This window comes from Coturnix japonica, chromosome 11 (assembly GCF_054131305.1).
Source record: "Coturnix japonica strain WE chromosome 11, WE-NBRP24, whole genome shotgun sequence".
Classification (NCBI taxonomy): domain Eukaryota; kingdom Metazoa; phylum Chordata; class Aves; order Galliformes; family Phasianidae; genus Coturnix; species Coturnix japonica.
In genome coordinates this window covers 11485517-11513422 of record NC_140673.1, presented here as the reverse complement: position 1 = coordinate 11513422, position 27906 = coordinate 11485517, and the positions used below count along the sequence as shown (strand labels likewise).

Genomic DNA, 27906 nt, shown 5'->3' with positions numbered 1-27906 from the left:
TTCTTGTTTCAGCCTTAAAACAGGGGTAGAAACTAGGAAAAGTGCCAACTTTGTTTCAGAAGGGCAGCTCATTTCTGTTGACAGCAACCTAAAGCAATAGGAAGGAAAGGCCTAGGAAGCAGTAAGAGCTGGATTTAAAATAATAGCAATAGGGAATAATAAGTTACATATCCATCTTTATATGACATCAGGTATTGATTTCAAACTGTGAAGAACTCCAACTTGGATGATGATTTCCCTTCGTGTGCCACAGGTGCAACTTAAGTTATCAAGTTTGGTTCACCATAGTCACAGAAAGAAGCAAAGACTGTGGCTGAGGGAGATGGATACACAGAAAAGGGCAAAGAATTGAGTCATGTGTTAGCTGAGCTACATCAACAAGGTGAAATTCACTGCTTCTTAAAGAACAAGAGGATTTAGCATGCTAGAAAATGGCAGTTTGTACTGGTCAAGTAAAAAGGTTTACAAAGCAAATCTGTTTGCTGTAAATGTAGTAAACAAGCCCAGAAAACAAGATTTACCTTTTTGCAAAACAAAGTGATTATTAAAAACCTAAATGTTACAGTTAAAATAGGTGAACTTCATTTACACAGACGTGATCCCATTCCTCAGGCACCACTCACTCCTCCACAGCTCCTGCTGATGATCGGTTTTCCACACAACAACAAAGTGAAGGCACCATTAAAGATGGGTGTCAACGCTTAGCGAAATCAATTACAGGATAGAGATACATGTGGGTGTTTGTTTGGCCTTGTTTGTTTGTTTGTGACTCCCATGCTACTTTCCGAGCACACAGAAGGGAGCTGGCACACTTCAAAGTGTGGAGTAACACTGAAAAAACTCAAGAACATTCAATTTGGGACTGAGGCTCTGTAAGTTAACTTCAGCTGTAGGATGGGGGGGGCAGGTTCTGGCTTAACGTGCAGGTCTCTTGAAGCAAAGATCAGTGTTTATCTCCCATTGGTTTTGCTTCTCTTCCCAACCAAGGGGAAAGCAATCAAACAGATGAGATCCAAACACAAATCTGGATGAGAACTCTGTATAAGTTAGCACAGAATAACTGATGTACTAGCAAGAAACACACACTGTGTTGCTGAACGCACCTGGGAAGTAAATCTTAACAATTCATATTTCCTTTCAGTTGATGACCCTGAATGAAAGAACACTGACGAATGAAACGATTAGAAATTAAAACAACTTACTTGCAATATCCTGTACCATTCTGGTAAGGAATGCACTTTCCCTCATTAACACAAGGCTTGGAATCATCCATACACTGCAAAGCTGAAAGGGAAAAGAAAAGAAACACAGAAATTAATTTGGTTGCAATACGTGTCCAGTCAAAGCCTCATTAACATATTCTGGGGAATGAAAATACTATAACTGAGAATTTTATATGACTGGAATGAACCCAGAGACACTCACACAGTTTAATTTAAACCCTGGCAGCATTCAGAAAGACGGAATGAAGGAAGCACCAAACACAGATTTGCTCATCAGGCAACTAAACGTACCCAGAACTTCTTTTAGGTAGATTTTCAAAGCCAAGCACAGAGTAATTTCAGCAGTTCAGACAGCAAAGCCTTTGGTATTTGTGAGGAGGAAATACTGAGTACCTCAAAGTTGTCATTTTCAGCACGGTGTTTTACAGAAGGCATTAAATATTGCATAGCTGAACAATTTTCCTCCAGGTTTACTGGAACTCATAGTGACATCAGTCCTGATGGAAGTGACACTGCAAGTGCTCATCTCTTAGCCAGGATCCAAACCTGCAAGCTGCCTGTGCTCTGAAGGCAGCAGACGGGTGAGAAATATGGAACAAGGGGCACTCTAGAACCACAGAGGTTTAATCAGTCCATCTAGACCAGAGCCTGCCATCAGAACAGCACCGAACCAGTGTGTACAGCTCTAGGAATCAGAAGATGTGGGTCCTATCCCAAACTTGACCCAGGCACCCAGAAGTCCCGTCCTCCAGCTGCCCCCACACCCAGGGTCTTTTTGGGTATTTCACAATAATCCTGGTGCACGTAAACAGGTCGCACGCGCTGTGAGGTTCAGTGCTTCATGCCAGCAAGCCCTGTAGAACACAGCTAAATCAAACCCAGCAGCATTCATCATATTTCCCACACACGAGCACGCCTGTTTCCTGTTAACTCCATTTCTGAAAACGAGGCACTTGGATAGCACTGCTCGTGCAGAGCTCTCAGGAAATGAACCGAATTCCACTCGGAGCCCCTTTCAGATAACCTCGGGGTCAGGGTTACTAAGCGACAGAAATATCAGCACTGATTTTGTATGGCATTCCCCCCCACGGCGCTCAGACACGCTTACACTGATCCGCACCTGTCTGACAAGTTTGATCCCATTTAGCAGCAGCATCCACCAGCCTCCAAAGCAGCTCCTGCCAGGAACCAGAGGTGCAGCAGCTCCTTTTAGAGCAGGAATAAGCCTCGGCACAGCTCACACTGTGCTCAGTGGAAGCTGAATGACTGGTAATGATCGGACCCCTCTGCCAACCTGTGCTAAGTGTGAGATGCTGCAAGGGATGGCAAAGTGAGCCTCGAGGAACCAGGAGGGTAAGAGAGCTGCTGTTCCCACCTCACTACCTTAACACTCTGTTAGCTTGTATTTTTTAAACCCATCAAGCCAGTGAAGCAAACGCTCAGAGGATTATTTCCTTTGTGCCCAGCTTTCAGATGGGATTTTGTAACCCCTTGGAGCGCCCGCGTCCCCAGCGAGAGCTGCCCAGCCAGGATTTTGTAACCCGTGTGGTAAAAGCTTAACCAGCGCCTGGCCAGAGCCAGCCAACTGCACAACCACACTGAGCAGCACAGCACGGCCACGATCCCAGCAAGGATCCCATCCAGCAGCTCCAGCTCTGCTTACTGGGCCACGCATGGCTAAACGCAGAGAGGCTTTGGCAAAGTAATCATTCATTTCCCCCTTGGTTTTGACAAATTATTTTTACCTTGAACTGCTGTTTAGAGGGTCATTAAAAGAGCAGTAGTCCTTGGAATTCTTTAGCTGGGATGGATTGAAGAGAGGAAGGCAGGCTACTAAATACACACTGCGTATTAAAACTTAGAACTGAACGGTGTTAAAAAAGGCAAAACAAAATGACTTCAGCAGCTTAAGACTAAAACAGACTGAACAGAAATACATCGTAATGTGACCAGAACTGAATATAAAAGTAACGATATTTCAAAATGAATATTAAAAGTAACACGATGACTTCTCTTCAAAAAGAAATCACAGGGGAAAGCGAAGGCTGCAGTTCTCACAGCAGCATTAGCATTTCTGTGCACAAAGCACTGCCTTCCTGTATTTCATGGTATCCTCAACCATTTCACAACGTGCACCAAACCAAGGTATTTCAACACCACTTGCTCTTAACGCTGCTTTTCTGCTCCTGCACTACTCTGTGCTCAGAGTTAACAGTATCAGAAACACGTCTTCTAGCTCAGCCAGCATGAGAAGGTTGTTGAGATATCCAGTACTCCAGCTAGAAATGTTTTGTCGTGTACAGCATGAGATGATACCCTTGTTTTCACAAGGAAGTCAGCCGCTGCTATCACCTCTGCTGTCCAGGCTGGGATGGAAGCTCTCTGCTTTTGGCTGGCCTCTTCTGAGCTCATAAAATAAGACTAAAAACAATGGGGATTGTTTGCTGGGTTTCTGGCCCTGCCCCAGCCCCACTCAGGTGTGCTGCAGGCCTCTGTGGGGAAAGCCCAGGGCTCCCTGCTGTGTCACTTCTACCAGCCCCATCAGGAACCATGTAGGGAGATGGGGAAATCACCCCATGATGATCAAAAGCTGCCTGAAGCCCTTATGGTGAAGTGGGCAGGCCACCACTTAGGGAAAGAAGTGTTCAATTTCTAGCATGCATTGTAGATAAGCTTTGAAAGGCCTCTAAGATGAGGGCTCTAAGTGTGCCTGAGACAAATGTTATCAGCAGCATGGCCCAGCCTAGAGCCCACACAAACCCTTGCAGAACGCCTGCACACAGGCCCAACTTCACCCCATTACATTAACTGGCCCACCAGGATCGCTCTCCTGAGTGCAGCACAACGAGCACAGGCACAAAGTGTTACCCTCAGAACAGCCATTGGAAATGCTGTGACACCGAGCATCTAAGCAGAACACAGAGTTAGCTGCGATACAGTTTAGCCCGGGTTTCATGTTTTTGGCTAAAGAGATTGTTAAAGTAAAACTAGAGGAAAAGAAGTCACACTTCTGCCTCGCTGTTCTTTAAGGATGCCAAGATGATCTGAAAGTCGTGATTTGGTTTCTGTTCTTCACCTGCACACTATAAATTCAGACTCCTTCCAGGCTAGAAAACTGAAAGAAATAGCAAAGAGTTGGCACTGGGGGCTGTAAGCATCAGAGCTCAGCTCTGAAGGCTGCCTCTGGGAAACAGAGCCGTAACCAGAAGGAATCTGAAGGGGCTTTGCAGCAAGCACTAACAGGAAAGTAAGGCCAACAAGCTCCTCACCTGTGAGTTCAGAAAAAGTCAAGCAGAAATAAAACCCTGAGATACCCGAACAATTAAAGCTGCAAGGAAGAGACGTTATGAAGCTGGTTTCCTGTAGCACTGTGAAGTGTGGCCAGTGATCCTGCATCTAAGGAGGCTCTGACCAAAGGTTTTACTGCGAAAGGGGAAACAGATCTTCTGACAGAGCCCACTGCACACAGCACAGCCTTCTCCATAGAGTGACACTGCATTGCTCTCCTCTTTCTGCCTCCACTAAGTTTACAGAAACTCGCTATCTTTACATCTAGACATCTGACACGTTTGGCTGAAGCTTGGTGCATGCATTGTTTTCTGGGGAAGAGGTTGAAAACAACCTATTTATCACACTGAAGGGAAAAAAAAACCAACAACCCTATCATGTTAAAATACATGAAAGAAAATGAGAGGGCAAAATATGTTCTTGATAGGATTTAATCACAACTGCTGCCATTATGCACCAGGAGGAAGGAGAGAGGGACTCAGAGCCCAGTGCTGCCAGCAGCTCATCAGCTCTCAAGTACCACCAGCACAGTCAGAAACCACAGCACATCAGGGCAGCAAGGGAGTGAAAAGCTGCGCCTGCTAGTTATCCAGGATTACAGTGTGAAAACAGAGGCCAAGAAAACCCTGAATGAAGAGGAGCAGTTCCAAAGGAAGACTGGTAGCTTCTGTCTGTGCCAAAAGGGGTGACATTCCTCTGCTGCAGCAGCAGGGAGAGAAGGAGCAGACTACTCAATAAGCTGTAAGGGATAATGCTGAGAACGCCCTGAGATAGCCCAGTTCTGAAGGAAAACCACAAAGGAGAGATAACTAATTACACGATACAGTAACCTCAAAAGATTATGTTTGGAGGAAAAAAGGCACTAATTTCTCGCATCATCTGTGGGGCCGAGCGGAGCTCGGAGCAGCACGAAGGAATTCAGCCTCTGCACCCTGAGAGAAAACCCCATTGATCTAAACTGGTTGGGCTTCTTCTGCCAGCTTCTCTAGGCTACATCAATGTAAAAACCTTCAGAAATGTGCACTTAAGAGGATTTTAGAAGGACGGAGCTGTAAGAAGAGATTTGGTTTTAGAAATGCGACATTCCTTTATTTCAATATGAGCTCAAGAATTCAAGAGCTGCCAGAAACAGCCCAGCTGCCCTCGGATAACGCAGGGCTGCAAAACACTGTTCAAACTCACAGGTGGAAACCAAGTCCTCCTGCCCGAGGACTCACCCTAGCAGCCATTGGAGGGCTGTATCCCTCCCGGTTCACACAGCACTGCTCCTGCTGAAGAACTGCTGCTAGAAGCTGAAGTTAGAACAGGCACTGAATTCAGGATGGATTTGGAAAGCGGTTCAAAATCCTGTCAGTAATCACATCTTCCATTTCCTTTCACAGCTCCGGCTCCCTGCCTTCCCATGTTTTCAGTTTTCCAAACAAAGCCCAAATGCCTCAAATCCACAGCTGCAACATAAAGCATTTAGCTAAAAAAAAAAGAGAGTTCTCGACAAGAGCAAAAGAAACGTAGGGAAGGCAATTAAAGTGCTGGGGAGGTATTGGTGTTTCTATGGAAATCTGGCAGGCAGAAGCCATGCTTGCGTGTTCTCCGTAGCCTTCCATCATTCTCCAGCACTAAATCTTTATTAATTCCAACATGACGAATGCCTGCCCTGTGAAATACCAGCCTGCTGCTCGCTGCAGCTTCCATTGCAGCCCGCCGTGATGTCAGAGCAACGAGATTAAGACTCGCTGCATGGAACAAACTGCAGACACCAGTGGCCGTTTTGGGATACAAAGCTCTTTTTTCATCCTCGTGCAGGCTAAAAAAAGGACATGTGCCCTAGGAACAGACTATTTGCTAAACACAACCAGCAATTATTTCTGCAGCCCTCAGAGGACCGCGCGTTTAAAACCATACAGGCAATACTTCTGCACGGGCATCGACCAGACGCAGCCCTCAATTTCTGTTGGCAAGATTAATATCAGAATGAATGTGCTGCAAATAAGAGCTACAGAAGGACTCAAGATGCTTAGAGAAGTTCTTTCCCCACTCCCCAAGATGGATGCCATTTCCTTAATGGGTCAGAATTAAAGAAGCACTGTTCTATCCCTGGGCTTTGCAGCCTTTAGCCATGACTACAAACACATGCTGCTTCCACGAAGCTTGAAGTTACACGCCACAGCAGGCTGGTTCTGCTGTTAGATGAGATGCCGGCCATGCAGAAGCAATGGGCTGTCAGCACCCTGCTGCCCTGCCATCACTGCTCCCAGCTCCACAAAAGACACAGGGCCCAATCCCACCCACCCAGGCCCTTCTTGACAGCGAGGGCCACATCCAGCCCAAGGCACAGTGGAAAATGGGAGAGGGTGAATAGGACCAGAACACACTGGAGTGAAATAGCAACTTGCTATAAGTGCAGCAAGACACCTCAAAGCAGAAGGGAAGCCACAAAAGGCAACAAAGAAACAGAAGAGATCTCAATGCCAAATGCCAGCAGAGGCACCAGTCCCCTCGATCCAAACACTCAGGCCCTGAGAACAGCCATGAGCGCCTTCACATCTTCCTGCTCTCAGCAGTGCCCCGCAGGAAGTGATGTGTGTGAGCCAGATGCTAATCACGCTCAGTTCTGAAAGTCTAAACCAGCACCTTTGATAAGAGCAAAGGTGATACAGTAACACCTTCAAATGATGGAGTAGAACCTGCTGTTCAGCAAACCCCTATCAAGCAAGAAGACCTGCACCGTCAGCAGGATCTCAAGACCTCAAAAGATCCCAAGTGTGGTCCACAACACCTCTGTGTGGCCCCACACACACACACCTGCTCTGCTGGACTCAGAACTCAAGTTGCCCACAAAGGTTATGGGGGCAATCAGGGTGGGCTTTACCAGCGAGCATTCCTGCTTTGCTCATTGCGGGCTGATCAGACAAGGAGCAAATCACCACCATTAACATTAATTATCAGGAAAGTGCCCTCACCAAAAGTGCAGGTGTTCCCGCCCCGCCCCAGCTCCATGCAGCTTCAACTGCAGCCTGCTACAAACTAAACAGAGGCTCAACTGGAAAAGCAAGTTGCCGTGCCATTGGGCTTGCATGATGAGGCAGCGCTGAGCCGTCCAAACCACGGCGCATCCAGGAGCCTCCTAGTCATTGACCAAGAGGGCTGACATCAGAGCCTCGCAGCCTCTTGCACAAGAGCATCAAGGCGGCTGAACAGACACCTGACAATACCCCTGCAGTGAGTTCAGGAAGGAAAGCTGAACTCACTGAAGGAATGGAGGTGAGCACTCAGGAGCCTGGGAGAGCCACCCTGCTCCCACATGTGGGCAGGGCTGGGGCAGACACTGCCAGGTGCTATACCAGGGTGAGAGCCTCATGGTCAGCAATGAGCTGGGAAGCTGCTGCTATTAATGGCAGTGCTTAAAGCAATGTACACAGCGTGCAGACTTTGCAATACAAGCGTTTGGCCACCGTACAATGACAGAACCATTAAAGCTGGAAAAAGATGCCTAAGATCATCCAGCTCAACCATCCACCTCCCACCAACGTTTCTTCACTGAACCACATCCCACAGCACGACGTCAGAAGGTTCCTTCACCACCACCAGGGACGGTGACCCCACCACACCCCCGGGCAGCCCATCCCGAGGCATTTCGGCTCTTTATGAGAAGGAATTTCTCCTAATATCCAGCCGGATCCTCCTCCGGCACAGCTTGAAGCCATCACGTCCCGTCCTATTATCAGCCCGCCCTCCTGCGGGACAGGCGGGATGCTCCCCACGATCCTAACGAGGCTCAGCACTAACTCGACGTGCTGTGCTGGGTAAGGCCGTTCGCAGACATACACCGAGCCTCTCCTCTACCGAGAGCGCGTATTTCTGACCTCATAAGACACCTACGCCATGAAGAGCCTTTGCCTTTCCAGTCCTTTTTGAACAAACCCAGCCAAACCACACTAGGAAACTGCTTTTTTTCCCCCTATTGCTCCCTATTCTTGGATCGCTTTTGTAACGTTGGGGGCTCAGCGCAGCCCCCTTCCCCTTCTTTCCCCCCTCCCCAGCGCCTCGCCCCGCGCCTCAGCCCCGGACCCCTCGCCTCTCCTCCTCCTCCCCCCCGCCCCGCACTCACCGGCCGCGGGCTCAGCGCGGCTCAGCACGGCCAGCACCAGACCGAAGAGGGCGGCGAACGCCGGCCCCGCTCCGCGGGCCATGGCCACAGCCGCTCTCGGTCCGTCCCGTCCCGGCAGCTCGCAGCCCGCCGCAGCGCGGAGCGATCCGCAGCCAGCACCGCCGATGGCGCCCGCGGAGGGACACGGCCGCAACTCCCCCGCTTCCTCCGCCCGCCCCGCCCCGCTGCGCTCCGCCCGCCCGCCGCCAGGGGGCGCTCGCACGGGGAGCGGGACGGCTCGGGGACGGTGGGCGGTGGGGCCGGGAAAGGGGCGAGTGTGGGGCTATGGGGGTAGGGGTGCGGCAGGGCTTAGTAGGGCGGTGTGTCGGTGGGCACCTCACAGACCGGCGGCCCTCGGGTGGCTGAAGGAGCATAGCCATGCTGTGTACTGTACACAGTACACAGCCATGCAGTACACAGCCATGCAGTACACAGCCATGCAGTACACAGCCATGCAGTACACTGCCATGCAGTACACAGCCATGCAGTACACAGCCATGCAGTACACTGCCATGCAGTACACAGCCATGCAGTACACAGCCATGCAGTACACAGCCATGCAGTAGTACAGCCATGCAGTACACAGCCATGCAGTAGCACTGCCATGCAGTACACAGCCATGCGGCTCCGTGCGGGGCGGAGGCAGCTGCTGGGCAGAGGCCAGGAGAGCCGTGGGAAGCTCAAACTGCAGAAAGATTCGGCTGCCAGAGGTTGGCTGCGGTGTGAGAGAGAGTTCAGTTGCCTGAAGAGCAGGTGTGCGGGATGTGGGTGTTATCGCAGCCCTACGTTTATCTCTTCTTGTGTCCAGCACCCCGTGGAGGGGCGGCAAAACCCAGGAGGAGACAGGTCCTCCCAGAGGAGGCTGGCAGAAGGTAACGGCACTATAAAGCACACGCTGTTGGCTGTGCTGAGGGGCTGGATCCCATCTCGAGAGCCCATCCAGCCCTAAACCATCATTTAAAGCGTTAAAAATCCTTCTGCTGCGATTCCAGCTCCTGGCGGACTGAGAGCTCTTTGTGCTATGTGCTGACATGGCATGCTGGCCTGCATCTCCTGCGAAGGGAGGATTGTGCCGAGCTCAGGGGAGAGAGGGGGGTCATGAATAAAGTCCAGTGTTTTCCCCCTTTAATTCACTGGGTCTTTGCAGCTCCTCCCAGGCACCGAGCTGGATTGTTAGTGCTGTGCCACCACGAGGGAAGGAACCCAGCCATTTCTTTTCAGACATGGCTGTGCAGTGCTTTGCAACTTGGACCAAACTTCTCCCACTGCCTCACGCAGCTGCTGCACCTTCCCATCACTGGTGGGCACACAGCAGCACCTTGCAGCTGGATTGGGAACCGCTATCGGGTGGTGCTTGCAAAAGTTCTGGCATACTGGGCTCCCCTGAGCACCTCACTATAGGGATCGAGGCCTGCAGCGTGCCCAAGGCTGAAACCAAGTCTGCAACTAACTGCAGGGACAGCTCTGTGCTTGAGAGCGCACTCTAGTGCATCTGCAGGCTGTGGGGTAGAGGGCAGAGTCCAAAAATAGAGGCCTGATGTTTGTGAGGGAATCGAGGAGCACAAACTCTTTGCATGTGAAATTACGGGTAGAAGAAGATGATCGCTGAGCCAAACTGGGAGGAGACAAAAGAAAGGCAGGAATGTGACCGGAATGGGGAGGGCTTGGGTTCAGTCTTCCTAATGTAGCTAATTTGGGAGGAATTCTGGTATTTCACTGAAGGCTGCAATTTCCAGCTCCCCTCAGTGCTGTGCATTGCTCATTATCCCTGACCTTGAAACGGGCACTGCTCCCTCACTGCCATTTGGCTCGGCCCGGTTGCAGGCTACTTCTCCTCCAAGCTGGGGCTGCATCTGCATCTGCCCCAGCACAGCTCTCACGTGGCCAGGCAGGAGCAGCAGGGGAACATATGGTGCCCAGTGACATCCCCGAGGTAAAGCTCAGTCCGTTCCCCGTCACAGACTGGTGGACCCGCCTCATTAAGCGACAGGCTGGTTGTGTGGGAGTTAAAAATGTGTTTCAGCATTGCGTCATCTTACACACCCCATTACAGTCACATTCAGAGCACTAAATGCAGGAAAACTAAGATGCATCACGCAGGGAAACCCACTGGCAGAAGTACCATGTGTTACACCTGCAGGCTGCAGACACAGCCCTGCCATTTCACTCTGTTTCCCATCCAGGGATCACCAGTGCTGGGGCTGGAGGACTCGGGCACCCCTTGCTGCATCACACTGGGTGCTGAGGGCAGGAGGAGGAGGGCAGCTGGAGAGCTGCAGCACAGCGAGCTGTGCCAGCTGAGGGATTAGCAGAGCTGAACAGAGCAGATCTGCCAGATCGCTATTTAAGCAGTAGTGGCAATTAGGGAAATCCTGGCACTTTGGCTGACAAAAGCAGGGAGATCAAGCGTTCAGCGAGCCCCAGCACTGCCCTGCAAGTGATGCCTTTGCAGCTTGGTGTTGCAAGTCTCCCTCTGAAATGGTTTCTGTAGCCTGCTCTGTAAAGTAATGGTGCGCTGGCTTTGAGAACAGTGGTTGCAGGCTGCTCTTCAGCTCAAACATGAGTGAGAAGTGCTTTGCTTTCCCTCTGGTCCACACCTCGCAGGGGAAACTGCTGGTTTCACCAGGAACTCGGTGTCAGCCTCAAAATAAATGGTGTTTTCTTGCACTAACCTCTCTGTGACATTGGTGGCGGTTCAGGCATTCAAACCCCTGCACAGCACACACCCAAATGCCTGCCTTCAATCCCAATGTCTTACACACCCATATCAAAGTTGCCTTAATTGTACCTGTCTGTGTTTTGGTGGGGGGGGGAGATTGAGTCATACATCCAAGCTTTCTCTTTCACAGTTTCAATACTTAAGCAGCCAAGGGGGTTATACAAAGAGGAGGGAGAGAGGCTTCCAACAGAATCCTCAGGGTTGGCAACCTTGTGCCTGCACCACAAATAGCTTGTGCTGTGGCTCATCTGTTACTGTTAAAACTCACATGACTTGGCTTTCCTGCTGATTATCGTACCTGCTAGCTGAGAAAAGGCATTCCTGCATCAAGGGGGCTGCCTGGTGGGGAGGGAGCCCCGTGCCCCACAGGAATGCACCACCAGCTGTTTGTGTGCTGCAGTCAATTGTGTATGTGTGGGGGGGGGGGGGGAGGGGGGGGAATCCTGGGCAGCAGCACCCACTCCAGGAGCCTGGGAATATTTATAAGGCTGCATGGCTCTGCTTGTGTCGCTTTGACCAAAGCTGGTGACATACAGAGCAGCTGCTGAACTCCTGGGCCCTTCCTGGCTCTGGGTTCCCAGTGCTCCCACCAGCTCTGGCATATATTGGCAGGGATGCACAGAGGTCTCAGAGTCACTGAGTGAGTGCATAATTTCTGCTCCTCTATGCAAATCCTGTGTCTGCTTCCATTTTTGGGTGTCTGGGTGACAGGCAGCAGGGAGGGCACACTTTCAGTTCCAGGCTGCGTTAAGATGCCCTGCTCCCAGTGAGCACAGACAGGGGTACACGGCGTGCTGGGGCAGCAGGCAGTCCCTGGGGTACACTGCAGGGCTGGGGAGTCTAGTGGGAAGCAGTGCTGGCAGCAGCTCAACATGGGGAAGGAAGAAGAAAAAAAAGAAATGCCACAGGAAATGAGTTTATCATCTCCGAGCAGAGCACCAGGGCTCAACCACAGGGGGGTTTACAAACCATGATTCAAAATCACATTGGGCTTCTCCCTGCAGCCATCACGGGGAAGAAACCCCTGCAACGTGGGTCTTAGTGCCTGCCCACTTGGCCATGGCTCTGCTAGGAGCTCAGAAGGGCCCCACCAATTTCTGCTTTATTTCCTGCAGTGAGCCTGTATGCTCAGGCATGGCTGCAATCAGCTGGGAACAGCTGCTGTGGGGGCTCAGTGCTGTGGGCACAACAGTGGGTACCTCATGTTCCAAAGGAGACCCAGCCAGCATCTGAGCTGGGGGTCCAGGTGGGACAGGCGGGGTGTGGGGGAGAGGTGGTAGAGTTGCCCCAGGTGGATGCAGAGCTGGGGAGATGTGAAGTCAGCTATCAAAGGCTGTTGGGGGAATGTGGGCAAAGCAGTTGAGGAGGGGAGGTCAGAGCCTGACTCTCACATGTTGGCTGTAGGGCCGTGGGAGCTGCTGGACCCTAGAAGGACTCAGTGAGTAAGGCTGTCAGTAGCTGCCCTGTGCTTGTTGCCTTGTGGTCCAGCCCAGCTGCATCACTCCACATAGATGGGATGGGGCATTTTGGGGTGCCCCAGGACATCTATGGTGTGCTGAGGCAAATCACAGTACCTGAAGGTGCCTACAGGAAATCTGTGGAGGGGCCTTTTGTAAGGGCATGTAGTGACAGGATAAGGAGAAATAGCTTTAAACTGGAAGAGGGTCAACTTAGACTAGGTATTAGGAAGACATTCTTTACTGTGAGGGTGGTCAGACACTGGAATGGGTTGTCCACAGAGGCTGTGGATGCCCCCTCCCTGGAAGCACTCAAGACCAGGCTGGATGGGGCTGTGAGCAACCTGTTCTGGTGGGAGACATCCCTGCATACAGCAGGGGGTTGGATACAGATGATCTTCAAGGTCCCTTCCAACCCAAACCATTCGATGATTCCATGATCCAGGGAGGATTGCTCCCCACAGTCAGCTGCCCTTGGCTGGCCTCCAAACCTAGTTGTGGTAGCAGTGCCCTGCCATCTAAAGAGCTTTCATTTTCAGGCAGCAGTAAAGACACATCCTCCTTTTCTAAAGGTCACTCGAGCAGCAAAGCAAGCAGTGAGGAGCAGGAGGCAGCCTCCCAGTCTCATCAGCCAGTCAGCCCCAAGGAGCAGAGCCACAACGTCCCTGAGGGACATAGCACAAGGACTGGGTGCTGTGAGGACTGAGCCCCAAGCCCTACCATCCCAGCCCTCACTATGCAGGCTGTTACTTGGTGACTGGTGTCCGCAGGCAGATGTGTGGATCCCTGATGCAAAGATAGTGGCACAACACTGGGTATCACTGTGACATTAATTCATGGCAAAGCAGCTGCCAGAAACCACCTGGGGTCAAAGACCCCCATGACTCCAGAAAGAAGAATGCTGAATGTATTTCACCCCCAGAGAAAAAAGGGGGGGGCATTGCAAGTATGAGTAGCTGGTTCAAAGTGGGGGGAAGCAGCTGGTGCCCAAATAAACACAGAAACCAAAACTCTGCGGCATCCAAACCACTGCTTTCTCTGGGGGAGAGGTGATGATGCAGAGCATTGCTGTGGTCTGTGCCAGATGGCATCTGGTTTACATGTGACACTGGCAGCAGCATGCAAAGAGACAGAGCAGGATTTGCCACCCACCCAGCACAGCCTCCTGGCAGGTCAGGGTGGGCACAGCCCCATGCAATCCTTTCTACATTCCCCATCCCTTCCAGCACCTCATGGACACACAGACACCCAGAGCTGAGCAATGGAAGCAGTGAGTGCACCCAACACCAAAAGCTTTTTCTTCTTAAAAAAGAAACCAACCAACACTCAGGCCCAGCTAAACTGCAGGGCTTCATAGTAGTGCAACAAGATGGGGAGCCCTCAGGTAGAGTTGCAGGGCTCTGCACTGTGCCAGCACTGCCACCTGCAGGCAACAGCTCTGGGCTTGCACTGACCGCTCAGGCTGCACGCATTGCTCTGCACAAAGCAGAACGCCATCGGTTAACTGTGAGGTCTTTACCCTCCTGTGCCTCTAGAAGCAAAGAAAGCATCCTCTAGAACGACAGACAGGAGTCACGCTGCCAAGGGGATTTTTCAGAAGCATTTATTTCACTGCTGACACTCGGCCTGCAGCAGCCAACTGCTTGCTGAGCAGTGTCACCCCTCAAGTCACAACAATCCAGTTACGGTCAGTGTCAGCTCACCTTCCAGTACCCACATCACACACAGATCTACATCACTGGGACAGTCACCCATTAGTGACACCACTTGTAAAGATTAAAAATGGTCATAATAAAGCAATCTACAAAGTAACACTTGAAGACATCATGCAGAAACCAGGTAATTCTAGAGTACAAGACAGATCAGATTTGCTTGGTTGATTGACAGTGCTTACTGCTTCCCTGCCAGTCCCACATGGCACCAGGCTGGGCAGGATAACAGCTCCCCAAATCCCCACCCAGTGGCAGAAAACATTTCCAGGTCCCAGTTTGCATTTCCAGACCTACATAAGAACTCCATAAGTTACCGGAGAGCCCTAAAACTTCCCTTCTGTGACAGCACCTGCTTCCTAACCATGTTACAGACACTTGAGTACAGAAAAGAGTGGGAAGGCCTGAGCCTTAAGGTTCTGTGCTTTGGGTTTGTGTTTTCTAGTTTAAAAAAAGCTGATGGATAAAATAGTATTCACAGCACAGGTGGAATAAAAGTCAAATCACATTACACTCAGACTATACAGGTTGGCCCGTGAGAAAGAAGCGGCTAGACAGTATTGCCCACAATGAGTTTTACCTTCACCTACAATTTCAGCTTCCCATATGAGGTAGGGAGAGGGTGATTGCAAGAAAGGTGGCATTTCCAAAGGATTCCACTGCTTTTAAAAGTTATCCTCTTGAATCCTTCATGTCAAGGTGAAGTGTTTTGCTTTTAAGGAAACACTCCCTTCAATTCATACCAACATTCAGAGCTCTACTTTTATTTTTTTGGTTGTTTTCATGGAGAGGGAGGAAGAAAAGAAGCATCCCAGAAATGAAATGCGAGCAGCTGACACAGTTTGGAAAGGAAGTACAGTAGAGAGGAAGGAAATAATGTAGTTTACCTGCAGGAAGGAAGGGAAAATAGACATAATGCTGATACAGTTTGCACTGCGCCCGCTCCAACAGCACTTGAGTTACACACCCTGTCTTTAACCACATGGAAACATACTGTCACAAACAGCTGCCAGGAGAGGAAAAGTAGATACATACAAACCTGTAGTTTAGTTTTGTAGGGATCAGTAATATAGAAGCCTTTCATTGCCTCTCCTAGTACTAGACAGAATGTATTTAAGGCATAATTTACCATCTTTTTGTTCCTAAAGTAATGGAAAGTGTAACAAGCCAAGATGTCAGACACAAAACTCAACAAGAGCCAGTCCAACAGAGGTGAAAGCTATGACGGTATGTACAGAGCAGTATTTTGCCTTCAAACAGGGGAGTCTGATCTTTAAAAAACAAAATATTAACCAAAAAACCCAAAAAAACCGCAGAGATCCAGATCCTAAAAAAAAGCAAACATTGCCAACACAAGGAATGTTCATTAGAGTCCAGTTCCCACTAGAGCTACTCAAGAGGAGGACGTAAAAGGTGATGATGCTAAACTGCACTGATTGGCAGTTCCCAAAGCTCACTGCTTGGAGAAGTGCAGAACTGCAGGAGGTCAGCCTCGACAGTACCCTAGTGCAAACTGCCTCAGGGGAAAAGCCTGTAGTCAACAAGCCTTTACACTTACAGTTAGGATTCACTAATAGGTGTAGCACTCAGGTGTCACCTAACATATTCAGGACACTTGAATAAAGGTGATGGTCCTGCGTGGATTCTAATGCACATCCCCAGTGAACAGTGTCCTGCACACACACACATCTGCCAGGCTACCAGCTTTCCCTCTTCAGCGTAACCAGGTCACAGCCACCAGAATCTCACATAGACGATCAGCATGATAAAAAACACAGCTACAGCCGCAAGTTTGGCGTAAGTGGAACGCATGTTCAGGTACTTGGCATCCTGACGGTACTTCTTGGACAAACTGGACAAGTTGTTGGCCTTGGAATCCAAAGCTGTTGGAGGGAAAGGGCAGAGAAGTTAAGATTAACCCAACCAGGTGTCATCCAGTTGTTACATTAACTGAGTAAGTTTCTCTGGAGCAGCAGGAAGCATAGCAGTTTTACATGACAGCAAACCTTGTGCCTGTCTGCAGTGATCTAGAGCTTGTTCTGCTGGGATGAGGGCCACCCAACGTGGTGAGACACTCAAAAGCAGCACCAGTATCCATCAGGATGCAACTGATAGAAATGATGCACCCACTGAGTCCACTGCTTTTCTTACACCTTGGAATTAGGAAGACTTTCCAGCTGATATGCTCTGCCCATGCTGCTGACTGAGGGTAAGCATACACCAAACAGCAGCTTCCGCCTGTACCTGAAAGTGCCTCTCCTCGCTGTAAGACTTCCTCAATGTTGGCCACCATAATCCTCTGCACATCCTGCAGCTCTGTGTTGATGGAACCCAGGTTCCTCCTCGCCCGGCTGTCGATGTAGAGCTTCTTGGTTTTCTGGATGTAGGTGTCTGAAACAAGAGGGAACCATCAAGAGCATACTTATCTCCCTGCATTGCTTAATTTACCAGGCAAAAGGAACTGAAGACATGGCTTGGAAGCTGTAGGCTTCTCACCCTGCCGCTCCAGGCTAGCACAGAAGGGCCTTAACCTAAAAGCAAGGCATGAAGGCTGAGAGACTTTGCTGCTGGAAGTGCACTGCCTCCAGGAGAATAACATTCTTCCAGGCTCTACTCACACAGTCCTGGTTCTACACCCACATAATGGGCACACCAGTGGAGAGCAGACCACCAGGAGGAGAACAAAAAGACCTCAAGTCAGAGTTGTTCCTCCCTCCTCAGCACACTGCTGAATACTGGTACTCTCACAATTTGCATCCCACTTACTCTCATTCAGGGTGCTGTAACAAAAATGCCTTACTACACTTTATTAAATCCACACTACCTCCTTCAGATGCAATATGGAGAAAACACACCCCAAACACAGAGCAGCCTGGCTGCCAAAGGAGTGGGAGATGTGCTGAGACAACCAGCAGACTGCAAGCAAACATTCACTGGAAACAAGCCCAAAGACTGAAAGCAAGAAATCTGAACTAAAGGATATTAATGATCTTCTTACCGTGTCTCTATTCATAAATACTCCATGCTAAAAGCACCCACTTTAACAGCATCCTAAAGAGATTAAACTGTCAGTTCCACAGACCAAGCTGGGAAGTATCTTGTGGCTGCAGCCCCTGCAATAAGCTTGCTAATTAGCCTTGCAGAGAGGGATCTCACCAAATTCAATGAAGGAATAGGGCCTGGAGACCGTTGGCACCTTCTTGCCGTGCTGCTCATCAAATTCTGATTGTAAGTCTTCCAGATACGCAAAGGCCAGTTTCTTCGGGAACGCAGCTTCACACAGGACCAGGTAACACACCCCTTTCTCAATTATGTAGCTAGAATAACATAAAATAGAGGATCAGTCAAGCACTTCTGTACCCATTTTATTAGACAATATTCATCATATCTCTGTTCCTCAAAGTAAACGGCTTGCTTAAGCTGAGAACTTCACTGGCTTTGTAAAACCCCACTGTCACTGACTGTAATACACACAAGAAAGTTGGCCAGCAGAAAGAAGAGAAGGTGGAAAGCATAGTTAAGAATAATGCAGCACAGTTAGGGACCCGAGGCCCACAAATGGGAAGGCACACACAGGAATGTGGTCTCAGTGTGCTAAAGCTCTGACAAGGCACCCAGTGACTGCTGGCTCCCATGTTCTATTTTGGAAGGCTGGGTGCTGCCTACCTCCCCAACACACATCTACTGCTTTCTACACGCTGACCTCAGAACACAGCTGAATACTGGTGCTAGATGGGCTCTGGTGACTTCTTCATCCTATTTGCAATGGATAAGTTAGACTTTGCTACCTGCTTTTGGGCTGTGATGTTAGGAGCCCCCAAACTGGTACTGAAACAGGAGCTACTGTTGCTCTTTAACCCTGTTTCGTTCATTCTGCATCTGGAACATGGAGGTTTTCTCTTCCTCCTGCCTCATTCCCTACTGCAGCTAATTCTCATTGTTCACAGAGGTTTAGTGCTGATCTTGTTTCACTGTGGACCACCAGCGTTTCTATGAGCAGAAATAGGGAGGGGACTTCCATTACAATTCAGTTGAAAGAAATAATGAAATTTAAGATTATTTACTCAGGTTTCACTACTGCTCTTTTATGTTCACTTTTTAATGTTCTCTATGTTTCCCTCTTCATCCCGCCACTACAAAAATAAAGGCAACAGTAACTCTACCAAAACCAAGCAGATAGCTCTGGATACATTTACTTCTATAACTCAGAATAGAATTCCAATTTGACATGTTACCTTCCTTTGACTTTGTGTATAATAATGCCATTATGTAGCAGTATAGTTAACCTAGAGATTAACAATGCATTACAGAACCGACCTAGTCATAGGGGCACTACAGTTATTAAGTTAATAAGCTTAAAAATTTCACTAACAGCTGCATCCAGCATATAATACAACTTCCTCTCACAACCTGCTGTTTTTACAGACACTCAAAAAGGTCTGGACGGATGGATTTAACCATCCTCTACTCGCTCCTGAGGATCCTTTTCTGCTTTTCAGACTCTGTGGTCTGTGCAAACCCTGCCAGACCACAAGGAACAGCTGACCCACCCCACGCAGAAGCAAGAAATCTCAGCCGCTAGGATCCACGTATGTTTTTATGACCTTTCTATGCCCCTCAGCTTGTACTGCATTAGTCTGTAGGACTAATCCTATGGTATGCCTTACCTCTGTTCTTTCCTCAGCCTTAAGAGACCTTCTTGGCAGCTCAGGATTGCTCTGTGTTATCACTCAGAGCTCAATTTAGCCACAGCCATGAACAAAAAAGTTTTTTGAAGGCATCTGAAAGAAGGTTCTTGTCAGGCAGAAAGAGTATTCCCTGAGAGCCAGAGCAAAGGTGAGAGCAAATGAAAGAACATGCCCAGCCAGTAAAGACATGGTCTGTTCCGTACAGCTGGCCCTGCCAGGAGCTCTTCAGCTGTATTTCCCACTTGCTTTTCCCAATATGACATCAAACGTAAAGTTCATCTGTCAGCACCACAGCAAGCAACCACACCTCATTCAGTCCTGGACTGACACCATTCAGCAGCCTCAGCCCAAGATCAAAACAGATTTCCAGCACAGCTGGATGTCACTCTTTTATACCTGTGCACACCTCTGAGCTTTTGCACAGCACCAGATCACACTGCGTGCCTATCAGTGCATACACATCAAGGGCAGACATTGCAGTTTACCACTTCTGACTCCTGTACACCACACTGCTGCATGCTGCAGGCTGCTAGCAGGTTTCTGTATTTATTTGGGATAAGTTTGAGAGAGAAAAGCTTTACCCTTCTAACTGGTATCAGCAGTAAAGGCCAAGGGTTGTTTTCAATATGACAGGTAAGAACCACTTAAGCCATTGAGAAGCCAAAGGTCAACTCACAACTGACAGCACAGCAAAGTATGGAGGTGCTGATTCAGAGCCCTGATTCAGCAGAAAACAAGATGTGCTGTGTTAACTAACAGCATTACTTAAAACAGCACTGATGACCATCCCCGAGTCCCCTGTTTCCCCCCCTTCCTATGTTGTTATCATAGGTGATTGTTGGATCTGGAAGCATTCTTCATTTCACAGAGGTCCTGCTTTGATATCCCAGGATGAAAGCAGCAACATGAGAGCGCTTTGTGGTAGCAGCTGTCAGCAGCATGTAGAATTTGCCTAGATACTGAATACAGAAAGATGGATACTTCTATCCCTGCTTATTAGCCAAGCACACAACCCGGGTGTTTCTCTGAGACATCCATCAAAACATGAGCTTGCTCAAATCCTCCTGGCTTCACTTTCCTGGGCACTGCAACTGAAGCAATCTTCCCAGACATTGTTCTGCTTGCATCACAGAAGCAACATGACAAAGGAGTTTCTGAAGATCTCTAAAGACAGCTTTCTTCTTACCCAGCCATTAACACAAACATGGTCACCAGCACCTGGGGACCAAGAGCAACCCTGCTGCTGGCAGCACAACAGAGCTTCACACATCACTGTTTTGGCATTACATGGCACCCAGTCTCACAGAGCTTTGCTTCTCTATCATAAATATCAGTGCTGGTAACATAATTCTGACTCTTGACAATAACTTGACTCAGTTCTGCAGCAATCACTCTGCTAGGTTGCTACATTTCACATAAAGAAGCATTTCCTCTTCTCCTGCCTGTTGAAGGCTATGATTTCTTCCACTTCTTACTTCCTTCCCAGGTCCCCCTGCTGCTGGTTAGGCAGTAATGGCACCCAACCATTTCATTTCATTATTGAAGTTCACTTAATAGTGTGAAGATAGATTAATTAAATACAGCAACACCTACTATACAAACCTACCAGAGGTTAAAAAACTGCTTGTCAGCTATTAGAGAGAATAAGTATGTCAGAGACAGTCTATGTGCTTTAGTATCATCATCATCATCGTATCATAGTCTCGTGCGGGTTGGAAGGGACCTTAGAGATCATCAAGTCCAACCCCCCGGGATTCGAGCCTCTGTGTAGCAGAGCGGCACTGCTACCACTTGCGCCACAGGGGGGGATAGTATGATAGTATATGGATGTATAAAAGGGTACACTCTCACTGGATGCGGGGAAAGGAGAACCTTGTACAGACAATGGAACTGTTAACTTACTTTTACCAATGACATCTGTTTTTGAAAGTGAGAGGATACGGAGAACCCAAAGGAGACAAAAAGGGATAATACAGTGTACAAACCAACAGAGAACTTAAAACCCTACATTGCCTTTAGTAAAGGCAGGGCCTAAGAAGGCAGCAAGTGCAGCTGTGATGAAACACCCCACATGCTCTCCCTTCTATTGCCCCATCAGCACTTGGCAGCTGCACAGCTCACCCTCCCCAGGACAGCGCAGAGAACCCAGAAGCACCATCCTGTGACCCCAACGCGCTGGGTGCAGACCGTACCCACAGCCACTTACTGGAAAGCCATGGCTCCCGCCTCCAGCGTGCACCTGGTCGGGGACTGCTCGTTCAGCTTGCGGAACAGCTGCTTGGCCTGGCTCTGGTACTGCTGCAGGTCACGGCCGGACTGCGGGGAGAAGAGAGCACAGAGTGATGGGGGCCGGCAAACACGGCCCAGCAGTACAGACACAGCCTAAAAGAAGGCAGCGACAACAGCTGGACCGGGCCGGGCCTAGCCAGGCTGAGAGCCCCCCCACCTGCTCATCCTCCTGCATGGAGGCGGCGAGCGGCAGCCCGTCGGCCACGCGTGCGATCATGGTGAGCAGCACCATCTTCGGCTCCGCTCGCTGCGCCGCCTCCTCCTCCCTCAGCCCCCACTGAGCTGGCCGGAAACTGCCACATCCACATCCGGTCCGCCAGCAATAACTGCTCGGCTACTTCCGGCCGCGCTACCGGAAGCGCTCCCAGCAGTGCGGCCTTCATTAGCGGGGCGGTGGGCGTGGCCTGCGTTAGCCACGCCCCCTTTGTTCACCCAGCCCCTCCCCTTGTCTCTATGCCCGCCCCCCCCCACGTGACCACACCCCCCTTTGGGGCGGCACACTCACACACACACTCACACACACACACAGCGGCGGCCCGGTGGGCGCTCGCCAGGCCGGCAGCCATGGCGGCGGCGGCGGAGCGGGGCCGCCTCAGCTTCCCGGGCGGCGCCGGGGCCTTGGGGCGGCCCGTGCCTATGAACCTGTTCGCCACCTGGGAGATCGACGGCTCCAGCCCCAGCTGCGTGCCCAGGTAACGGCGGCGGACTCACGCCCACCTCGCCCCTTCCCCTCGGCGGGCGGCCCCTGCTGGTCGGTAGCGCTCCCTGCCCGGCCTCCCCCTCAGCCCCGCTCCCCCTCAGCCCCGCTCCCCCTCAGCCCCGCTCCCCCTCAGCTTGGGCTCCCCCGCCCCGTTCTGGGCTCCCTCCGCCCCCCATTGCCGTGGCGACGCGGCGCCCCCCGCCATTTTGGACCCCCCGTTCGTCGCCGGGCGGACCCCGTTCCCAGCCTGCAAGCTGGGCCGTGCCCGAGATCCCACCGCCGCTGTGCTTTGATTGTAATGCCTTTTACTTGTTGGGGGCGCGGGCATCGGGCTGAGTTCGCAGGTGTGCGGAGCTCTGCGGACACACAGCCCCTCCATGTCCTGTGCCACAGGGCGGTTGGACACGGGTCCGTCCATCTCCTGTGCCGGTGGCCGCAGTCGCTGTGCTGCAGCCGCCCGCTGGGGCTGTTCTTCCATCTGAGCTCGGGTATCGCGGATAAGGTGATGGCACGGGGCACAAAACCCGAGTTGTGCAGCTGCGGCTGGTTTGGGTGAGGGCAGCCCGATGCTGCTGGCAGCCTGAGGTGTGTCATGCAGCAACTTTCTGTGCTCAGCCGTCCTGCTCTGCAGCGGGAGGTTCCCGAAGGGCACCGCCACCAGGAGGGCACGGACCTCTTTCCAACGAGGTAGGGGGGCAGCTGGAGCACTTTGCATTTTGCCCTGGCTTCCAGTGCCATCCGCACGACCCTGGTGCTGTGCAGAGGACACGCAGCTCTCTTGCAATGCTGCTCTCTCTCCTTTGTGCCCACGGCTCCAGGGAGGCAGTCAGGTTTCCATTTCAACCAACTCTTAGTGGCAGTTGTTACAATTAAAAAACACAAACGTCCGTCGCTGTCAAGGACTTTTAGTTCTGCATTATCATTTATGCTGATACTTGCAGATATGAAAACTAGCTCACGACATAGGTTGCTGGTTTGCAGATCAGTGGATGACCAGGAACTGCAGCGTAAGGATGCTGGCCCTGCTTGGATGCATGATAGGGCATGGGGGCTCAGGGTGGCACCCAGAGCAGGCAGCTGGCTGGGGTGGGGTGGGGTGAGGGGCAGCATGGATACTGGTGTATAAGGGGAGAGCTGGGGCTCAAGGGGAAGCACTGAAGGCACTGCAGCAAGCTGTAAAACAGGAGCTGGTTGAACTGCTTGGATCGCATGCTCTGGACCTGTGATGGGAGGACTGGGGGCAACTGTGTGCCATCTAGGAACACAGCTTTTATGTGAGAGGTCCCTCTAGCTTCAGTCCTGTTGTTGCCATTGCCTTTGCCAGCTGCTGCTGTCTGCCCATCCTACCAGCTGCTCGTGAGCTCCATACAGGCTGGGCTGTATGAGTGCTGTGTTAGGGATGCGATGTGTGGCAGGACTGCAGCTGTCACTGTGATTGCCAAGTGCTCTGGAGTCAGAAGCACTTGAGGCTGTAACCCCACAGCAGTGTTGGTCTGATGGCAGGGAAGGAGTGTGCTGTGCTGCTTGTGCCAGGCAAACAGCAAGGCCTGTAGCAGCAGCTGGAGTGCTGAACCAACATTCTGCTGCTTTTCACAATTAAACATCGTGTCCTGTGGTGCTGCTTGAGGTTCATGCTTTGTGTTTCATTATAGGTTTTGCATGAATCACTGCGGTGGTGAAGGCAGGAGTTTGAAAACCTTATGTTATATTTTTAAGCTCATGGTATAGTAATTTTCCTGTGGCACAAAGGCATTTGAGATGTTTTTGTGTTAAAATGAGAGATGCTGAGATGAAAACTGTTCTGTGGGGGAAATGGTATTAAAGATAAGCTTGTTGTCCTAGCAGGTATCTGCTGGGATGTGAAAAAAGGATGTGGAGGAGAGCGGGTCAAGTCATGTGGAACTGCCTTGGTCTCTTCTGAGATCTGTACCCATGACAAGTTCCCCTCCAGGTTTCTGTTGGTAGAACAGCCTTTGTAGCTCGGGAGAGACTGAAGCTGGGCAGAGGATTCATGACAGAGCAGTGTGTGTTTGGGGAGGGAGCACCGTTTCCTTCCCCTCCTGTGGAAATAAATCTGACTCCATTTCTCAACCCTTACTCCCACAGTGAGCTGAGCAGCAGGAGGGCCGGTTGGAAGCATTGCAGGCTGTGCTGTGGGCAGCTGGCATTACTCAGGTGTGCCCTGCGCTCCCCAGGTGATGGCTGCAAGACCTCCAAGCGCTGCTCTTCATTGGCCAGCCTTGCTGGCAGATTGAGAGTCCTTTCAGCCTGGAGAGGCTGGAGCTGTGGGTGTGAATGGCAGTCACTACTGGGACCTTCAGGAGGCTGTTTGAGGAAGAGATGGATTTGGGGGAGGTCTTTGTTGGCAGAGGCTCTGCTGGAAGAAGAGGCAGTGAAGCTCAGTGTTTGCCCTGGGATGGGGTTTGTTAGAAGCAGCTGCCTTAACTGCTGCATGGTCAGAAAAGCTCAGGTTTGAGGTGTTGAGTGCAGTGATGCTGAGCTGTGTGTGGAGCAGCAGTGACCTGATGTCACTTGGAGAGATGAAGGAAACCCGTGGAACATACATGGGGAGAGATTGCGTCGTTTGGGCACTGCCCGAGTTTCACATGCTACCTTGTCTCTGTGGGTGAGGAAACATGGGAGAATCTGTGTGCTACACTAGAACAGGAGGCTGCTTTGGCAGAAACATCAATGCTCGGTGCTGCAGGATGGCTTTTGAAGCACGTGGACATCCCCAGGCAATGGAAACTGCTTGCAGTGAGGCTGTGGGTTCACAGCTGCTGAACAGATCTGAATAGTTTGCTCATGCCCCAGGCTCTGTGTCGCTCTTGCAGTACCAGCTCCATCTCCAACTGCTCTGTTCTGCAGTCAGCTGCAGTGGGTGAGTGAGTTGCTGAGGCTGGCAGAGCAGTCTCAGAGCACATCAAGGTGTCAGCATGATGTGCAAGCAAAGCGATGCAGAGAGGAGCAGTCCCACAACCTGTGTGTTGGCAGCCTGATGTGGTGCCTGGTCCTTGCTCAGCTGAGCACTGAGATGGCAGCGATCTGTGGGAAGCCCTGGCTGACTTCTCTCTCTAGGTGCCCTCAGATGGGAGCGCAGTGCCTTTGGGTTCAAAAGATGCCTCCCACTGCTGAAATGGGAACTTTGGCCAGTGAGTCCCTGCTTTCTAGCCTGGCTGGAGCAGTGGCAACAACAGGCTGTGCACAACTTGCTACTGTAATAATTGTATCTGTGTGATGCTATGTAAATGAGCAAGTAAAAGTGCTGATTAATTCAGGTAGGGAGAGACATTTTAAGCATATCAACCTTCTGATCCATTGGTTCACTGCCATTTAGAAAGAACTCTTGTTTGTTAGGGTTGCTGTTGGCACGGTCCTTGGGAGCTGACTGCGGATTCTTGGTACGTTTGGAACCAGGAAAATGTCTAATTACTCAGATGACTAGGTACGGCTCAGAAGTGCTTATTTGGAGGCTTTGTTTTGATTTTGTTTGAGTAGCACTGAATGCTTAACATTTTACCACTGGAGCAAATTGAATACAGATGAGCATGAGGTAGGCTTTAAAAAAATTGCTAGCTAAGGCAATGTGGAACATTTGAGAGATGCTGGAGGAAAAGCATCTAAAACTGAGCGATGGAGGTGAAGTGTGTGGGTAAAGCACAGTGGCCAAACCCTTTACTCTTGGTGCCTGCAGGTTCTGTTTCTCCCCTGCTTTGGGTTTAGCTGTCATGGAGGAGGAGAAGCCCAAAATGACATTACCTTGAACAAGGTGAAGTGTTCCCTTTGTGCTCCCAATGTAATCAGGACAGCCAGAGAGCAGCAGAGCTGCTGGTACCGTGCTTCACATCAGCCCTGAGCGCTCCATGGTTGCTGTGGCAAGCGTGTGGCTGTATCAAATTAGCTATGAAATGATTTGCATAATAGATTAATCAACCGGCAACAAAACATCCCTCTATTCTGCCAAAGAAAAGCAAAGTATCAACAGGACTGTTACAAGAAGCCATTGTTTTTTGCAACTCTTAATCTTTCTTTTTCCAAGAGCACTCCATGTTTTGGCCTGCTGCAGGAAGCTGGCCTGCACGCTGCCTTTATTTGCGTCACATCTTGGCAGCTTTGTCTAATTCTTTTGGGCCAAATTTTGCCACCGTTCTGGTGACCTTCTAGGGAGGGTATTTCCTATGGAATTGGTGGCTGGCTGCCAAAAAGCTCTGTATGGTCAGGTCCTCCGTGAGCCTTCACCTTTCCATTGCCTTACTAAGGGGAGAGAAATTCCTCCAGGCTGCTTGTGTCCTCCAGAACTGCTCCATTGCCATGGGAAGCTGGAGAGTGGGGCCCCTGGAAAGCACGCAACTGAGCGGGCAGGAGCTGATAGCTGGGTTTTACTTTGTCTTTGTTTCTCCCTCCTGTGAGCCAGCAATATTATATGGTCATCCTGTGGCTTCGGACATGGTGCCCACGTTCAGCCTTTATTGGTCACACAATGCCACCTCTCAAACAGTGCTGTGGGATCTGGAGTCCAAACGCATCCCAATGTGCAGATGATAAGAGGCTTAAACGCCTAATTGAATGTGATAGCGTGAAGCTTCTCTCGTGGTGAGGTTTAATTGGATTATAGTACTGCACAGTGATGTGGTGGCTTGCAGGGCGCGCAGCCAGCTTCACAAGGAGAGAGTGGATCCACACTAATCACTCATTTGTTTAAAACAATGAATTGCCTGGAGTGCTCTGATGGGCAGACAAGAGCCAGCAGCCCTGGAGAGAGGATTCTTCAGAAATGAGGCTGGTGGATGCCTGCTGCACGTGCAGACCTGATTGGGTCAGTGCAGCTGTAGCACAGGCTCTGCAAAGCTGCCTCATGAATCTGAGTTGTGGGAAAGGAGGAGGATGAGTGCTCCATGAGCTTGGATAAGCAGCTGTGTGTGCTGCATGCTTGCATGCTGCAGCCTGGAAGCCTTTAGAACCTCCTTTAGAAGCACTTGAGTCATTTCTGGTCGGCTTTGCGTGCTGTGACGCTTGTCCCAAGCATCCCTTCTGGAGTGGCTCATTTGTTCTCTCATCACATAGCTGTCCCTCTGTGGAACGGTCTTCTTCACGTGTAGCTTTGGTGCTTTGGGGCAGCTGCTGGAGGCTGAGCATCCTTTGGAAGCTGCTGGCTGAACTGCGGAGTGGTTGTTCTTGGACGTCTTAGTGCTGAAAGCAGAGCATTTGGCTTGCTGCTATTTCAAAAGAGTTTGAAATCTGCATAGCTGCTCAGATCTTAGTTCAGAAGGGTTGTCAAGAAAAATAGCATTTGTTCTCCTGTAAGCAGGCAGATTAGCATACAAAATCAGCTTTGATGTTGTGGCAGTGTGCTCCTCATCCACAGCCTCTGTGCTGTTTTAGAGAGCTGTTAGGCTTTCAGTCTGCTGGGAAATGCCCCCAGGGGACAGCGTGTGCCATTCGGGCAGGGGACAGCACCAGGATGCTGAGAGCTTTCCATCAGCTCCCCCTGCCTCCTGCAGCAGCCCTGCGGTAGGGCTGCACAGGTGGGTGTGATCACTTGGTGGGAGTGGAGCCACCTCTATTCATGCCCTCAGATGTGCAGGACCCCTTCAAGCTCCATCTAAAATACATGGAGAGGTGGAGGGTTGAAGGTATGTGGCTGTGGAGGAGATTGGGAATTCAAGTGTGTGCCTGTGTGCAGGGA

General features: G+C 50.5%; 3 protein-coding genes across 23 annotated transcripts in view; 1 reads left to right on the top strand and 2 right to left on the bottom strand.

The window, feature by feature from the left end:
• NOTCH2 (notch receptor 2) overlaps positions 1–8838 on the bottom strand; it is a 76641-nt gene extending 67803 nt beyond the window's left edge. The window contains exons 1-2 of the mRNA XM_015869367.3: positions 8620–8838; positions 1203–1284 (exon numbers count right to left, since the gene is read on the bottom strand). Of these exons, the coding sequence (XP_015724853.2) occupies positions 1203–1284; positions 8620–8701 (164 nt within the window). The 5' untranslated portion in view covers positions 8702–8838. The remainder of the gene's footprint in view (positions 1–1202; positions 1285–8619) is intronic.
• A 5583-nt stretch (positions 8839–14421) lies between these two features.
• Positions 14422–21818, bottom strand: SEC22B (SEC22 homolog B, vesicle trafficking protein). Its single transcript, XM_015869433.2, has 5 exons — positions 21678–21818; positions 21438–21547; positions 17700–17860; positions 16788–16934; positions 14422–16426 (listed from the first exon to the last, which is right to left on the bottom strand). The coding sequence occupies exons 1-5, from the start codon at positions 21750–21752 to the stop codon at positions 16272–16274; spliced, it is 648 nt and encodes a 215-aa protein (XP_015724919.1). The 5' UTR covers positions 21753–21818; the 3' UTR covers positions 14422–16271.
• Positions 21819–22025: 207 nt separating this feature from the next.
• Positions 22026–27906, top strand: part of PACS2 (phosphofurin acidic cluster sorting protein 2) — a 60166-nt gene continuing 54285 nt past the window's right edge. For all 21 annotated transcript variants that reach the window (XR_014932669.1, XR_014932667.1, XR_014932666.1 and 18 more), the window contains exon 1: positions 22026–22212. Coding sequence is in view for 12 of the 21 variants with exons in the window: in XM_015869422.3 (XP_015724908.2) it covers positions 22085–22212 (128 nt within the window). In the remaining 9 variants the exon portion in view is untranslated. The remainder of the gene's footprint in view (positions 22213–27906) is intronic.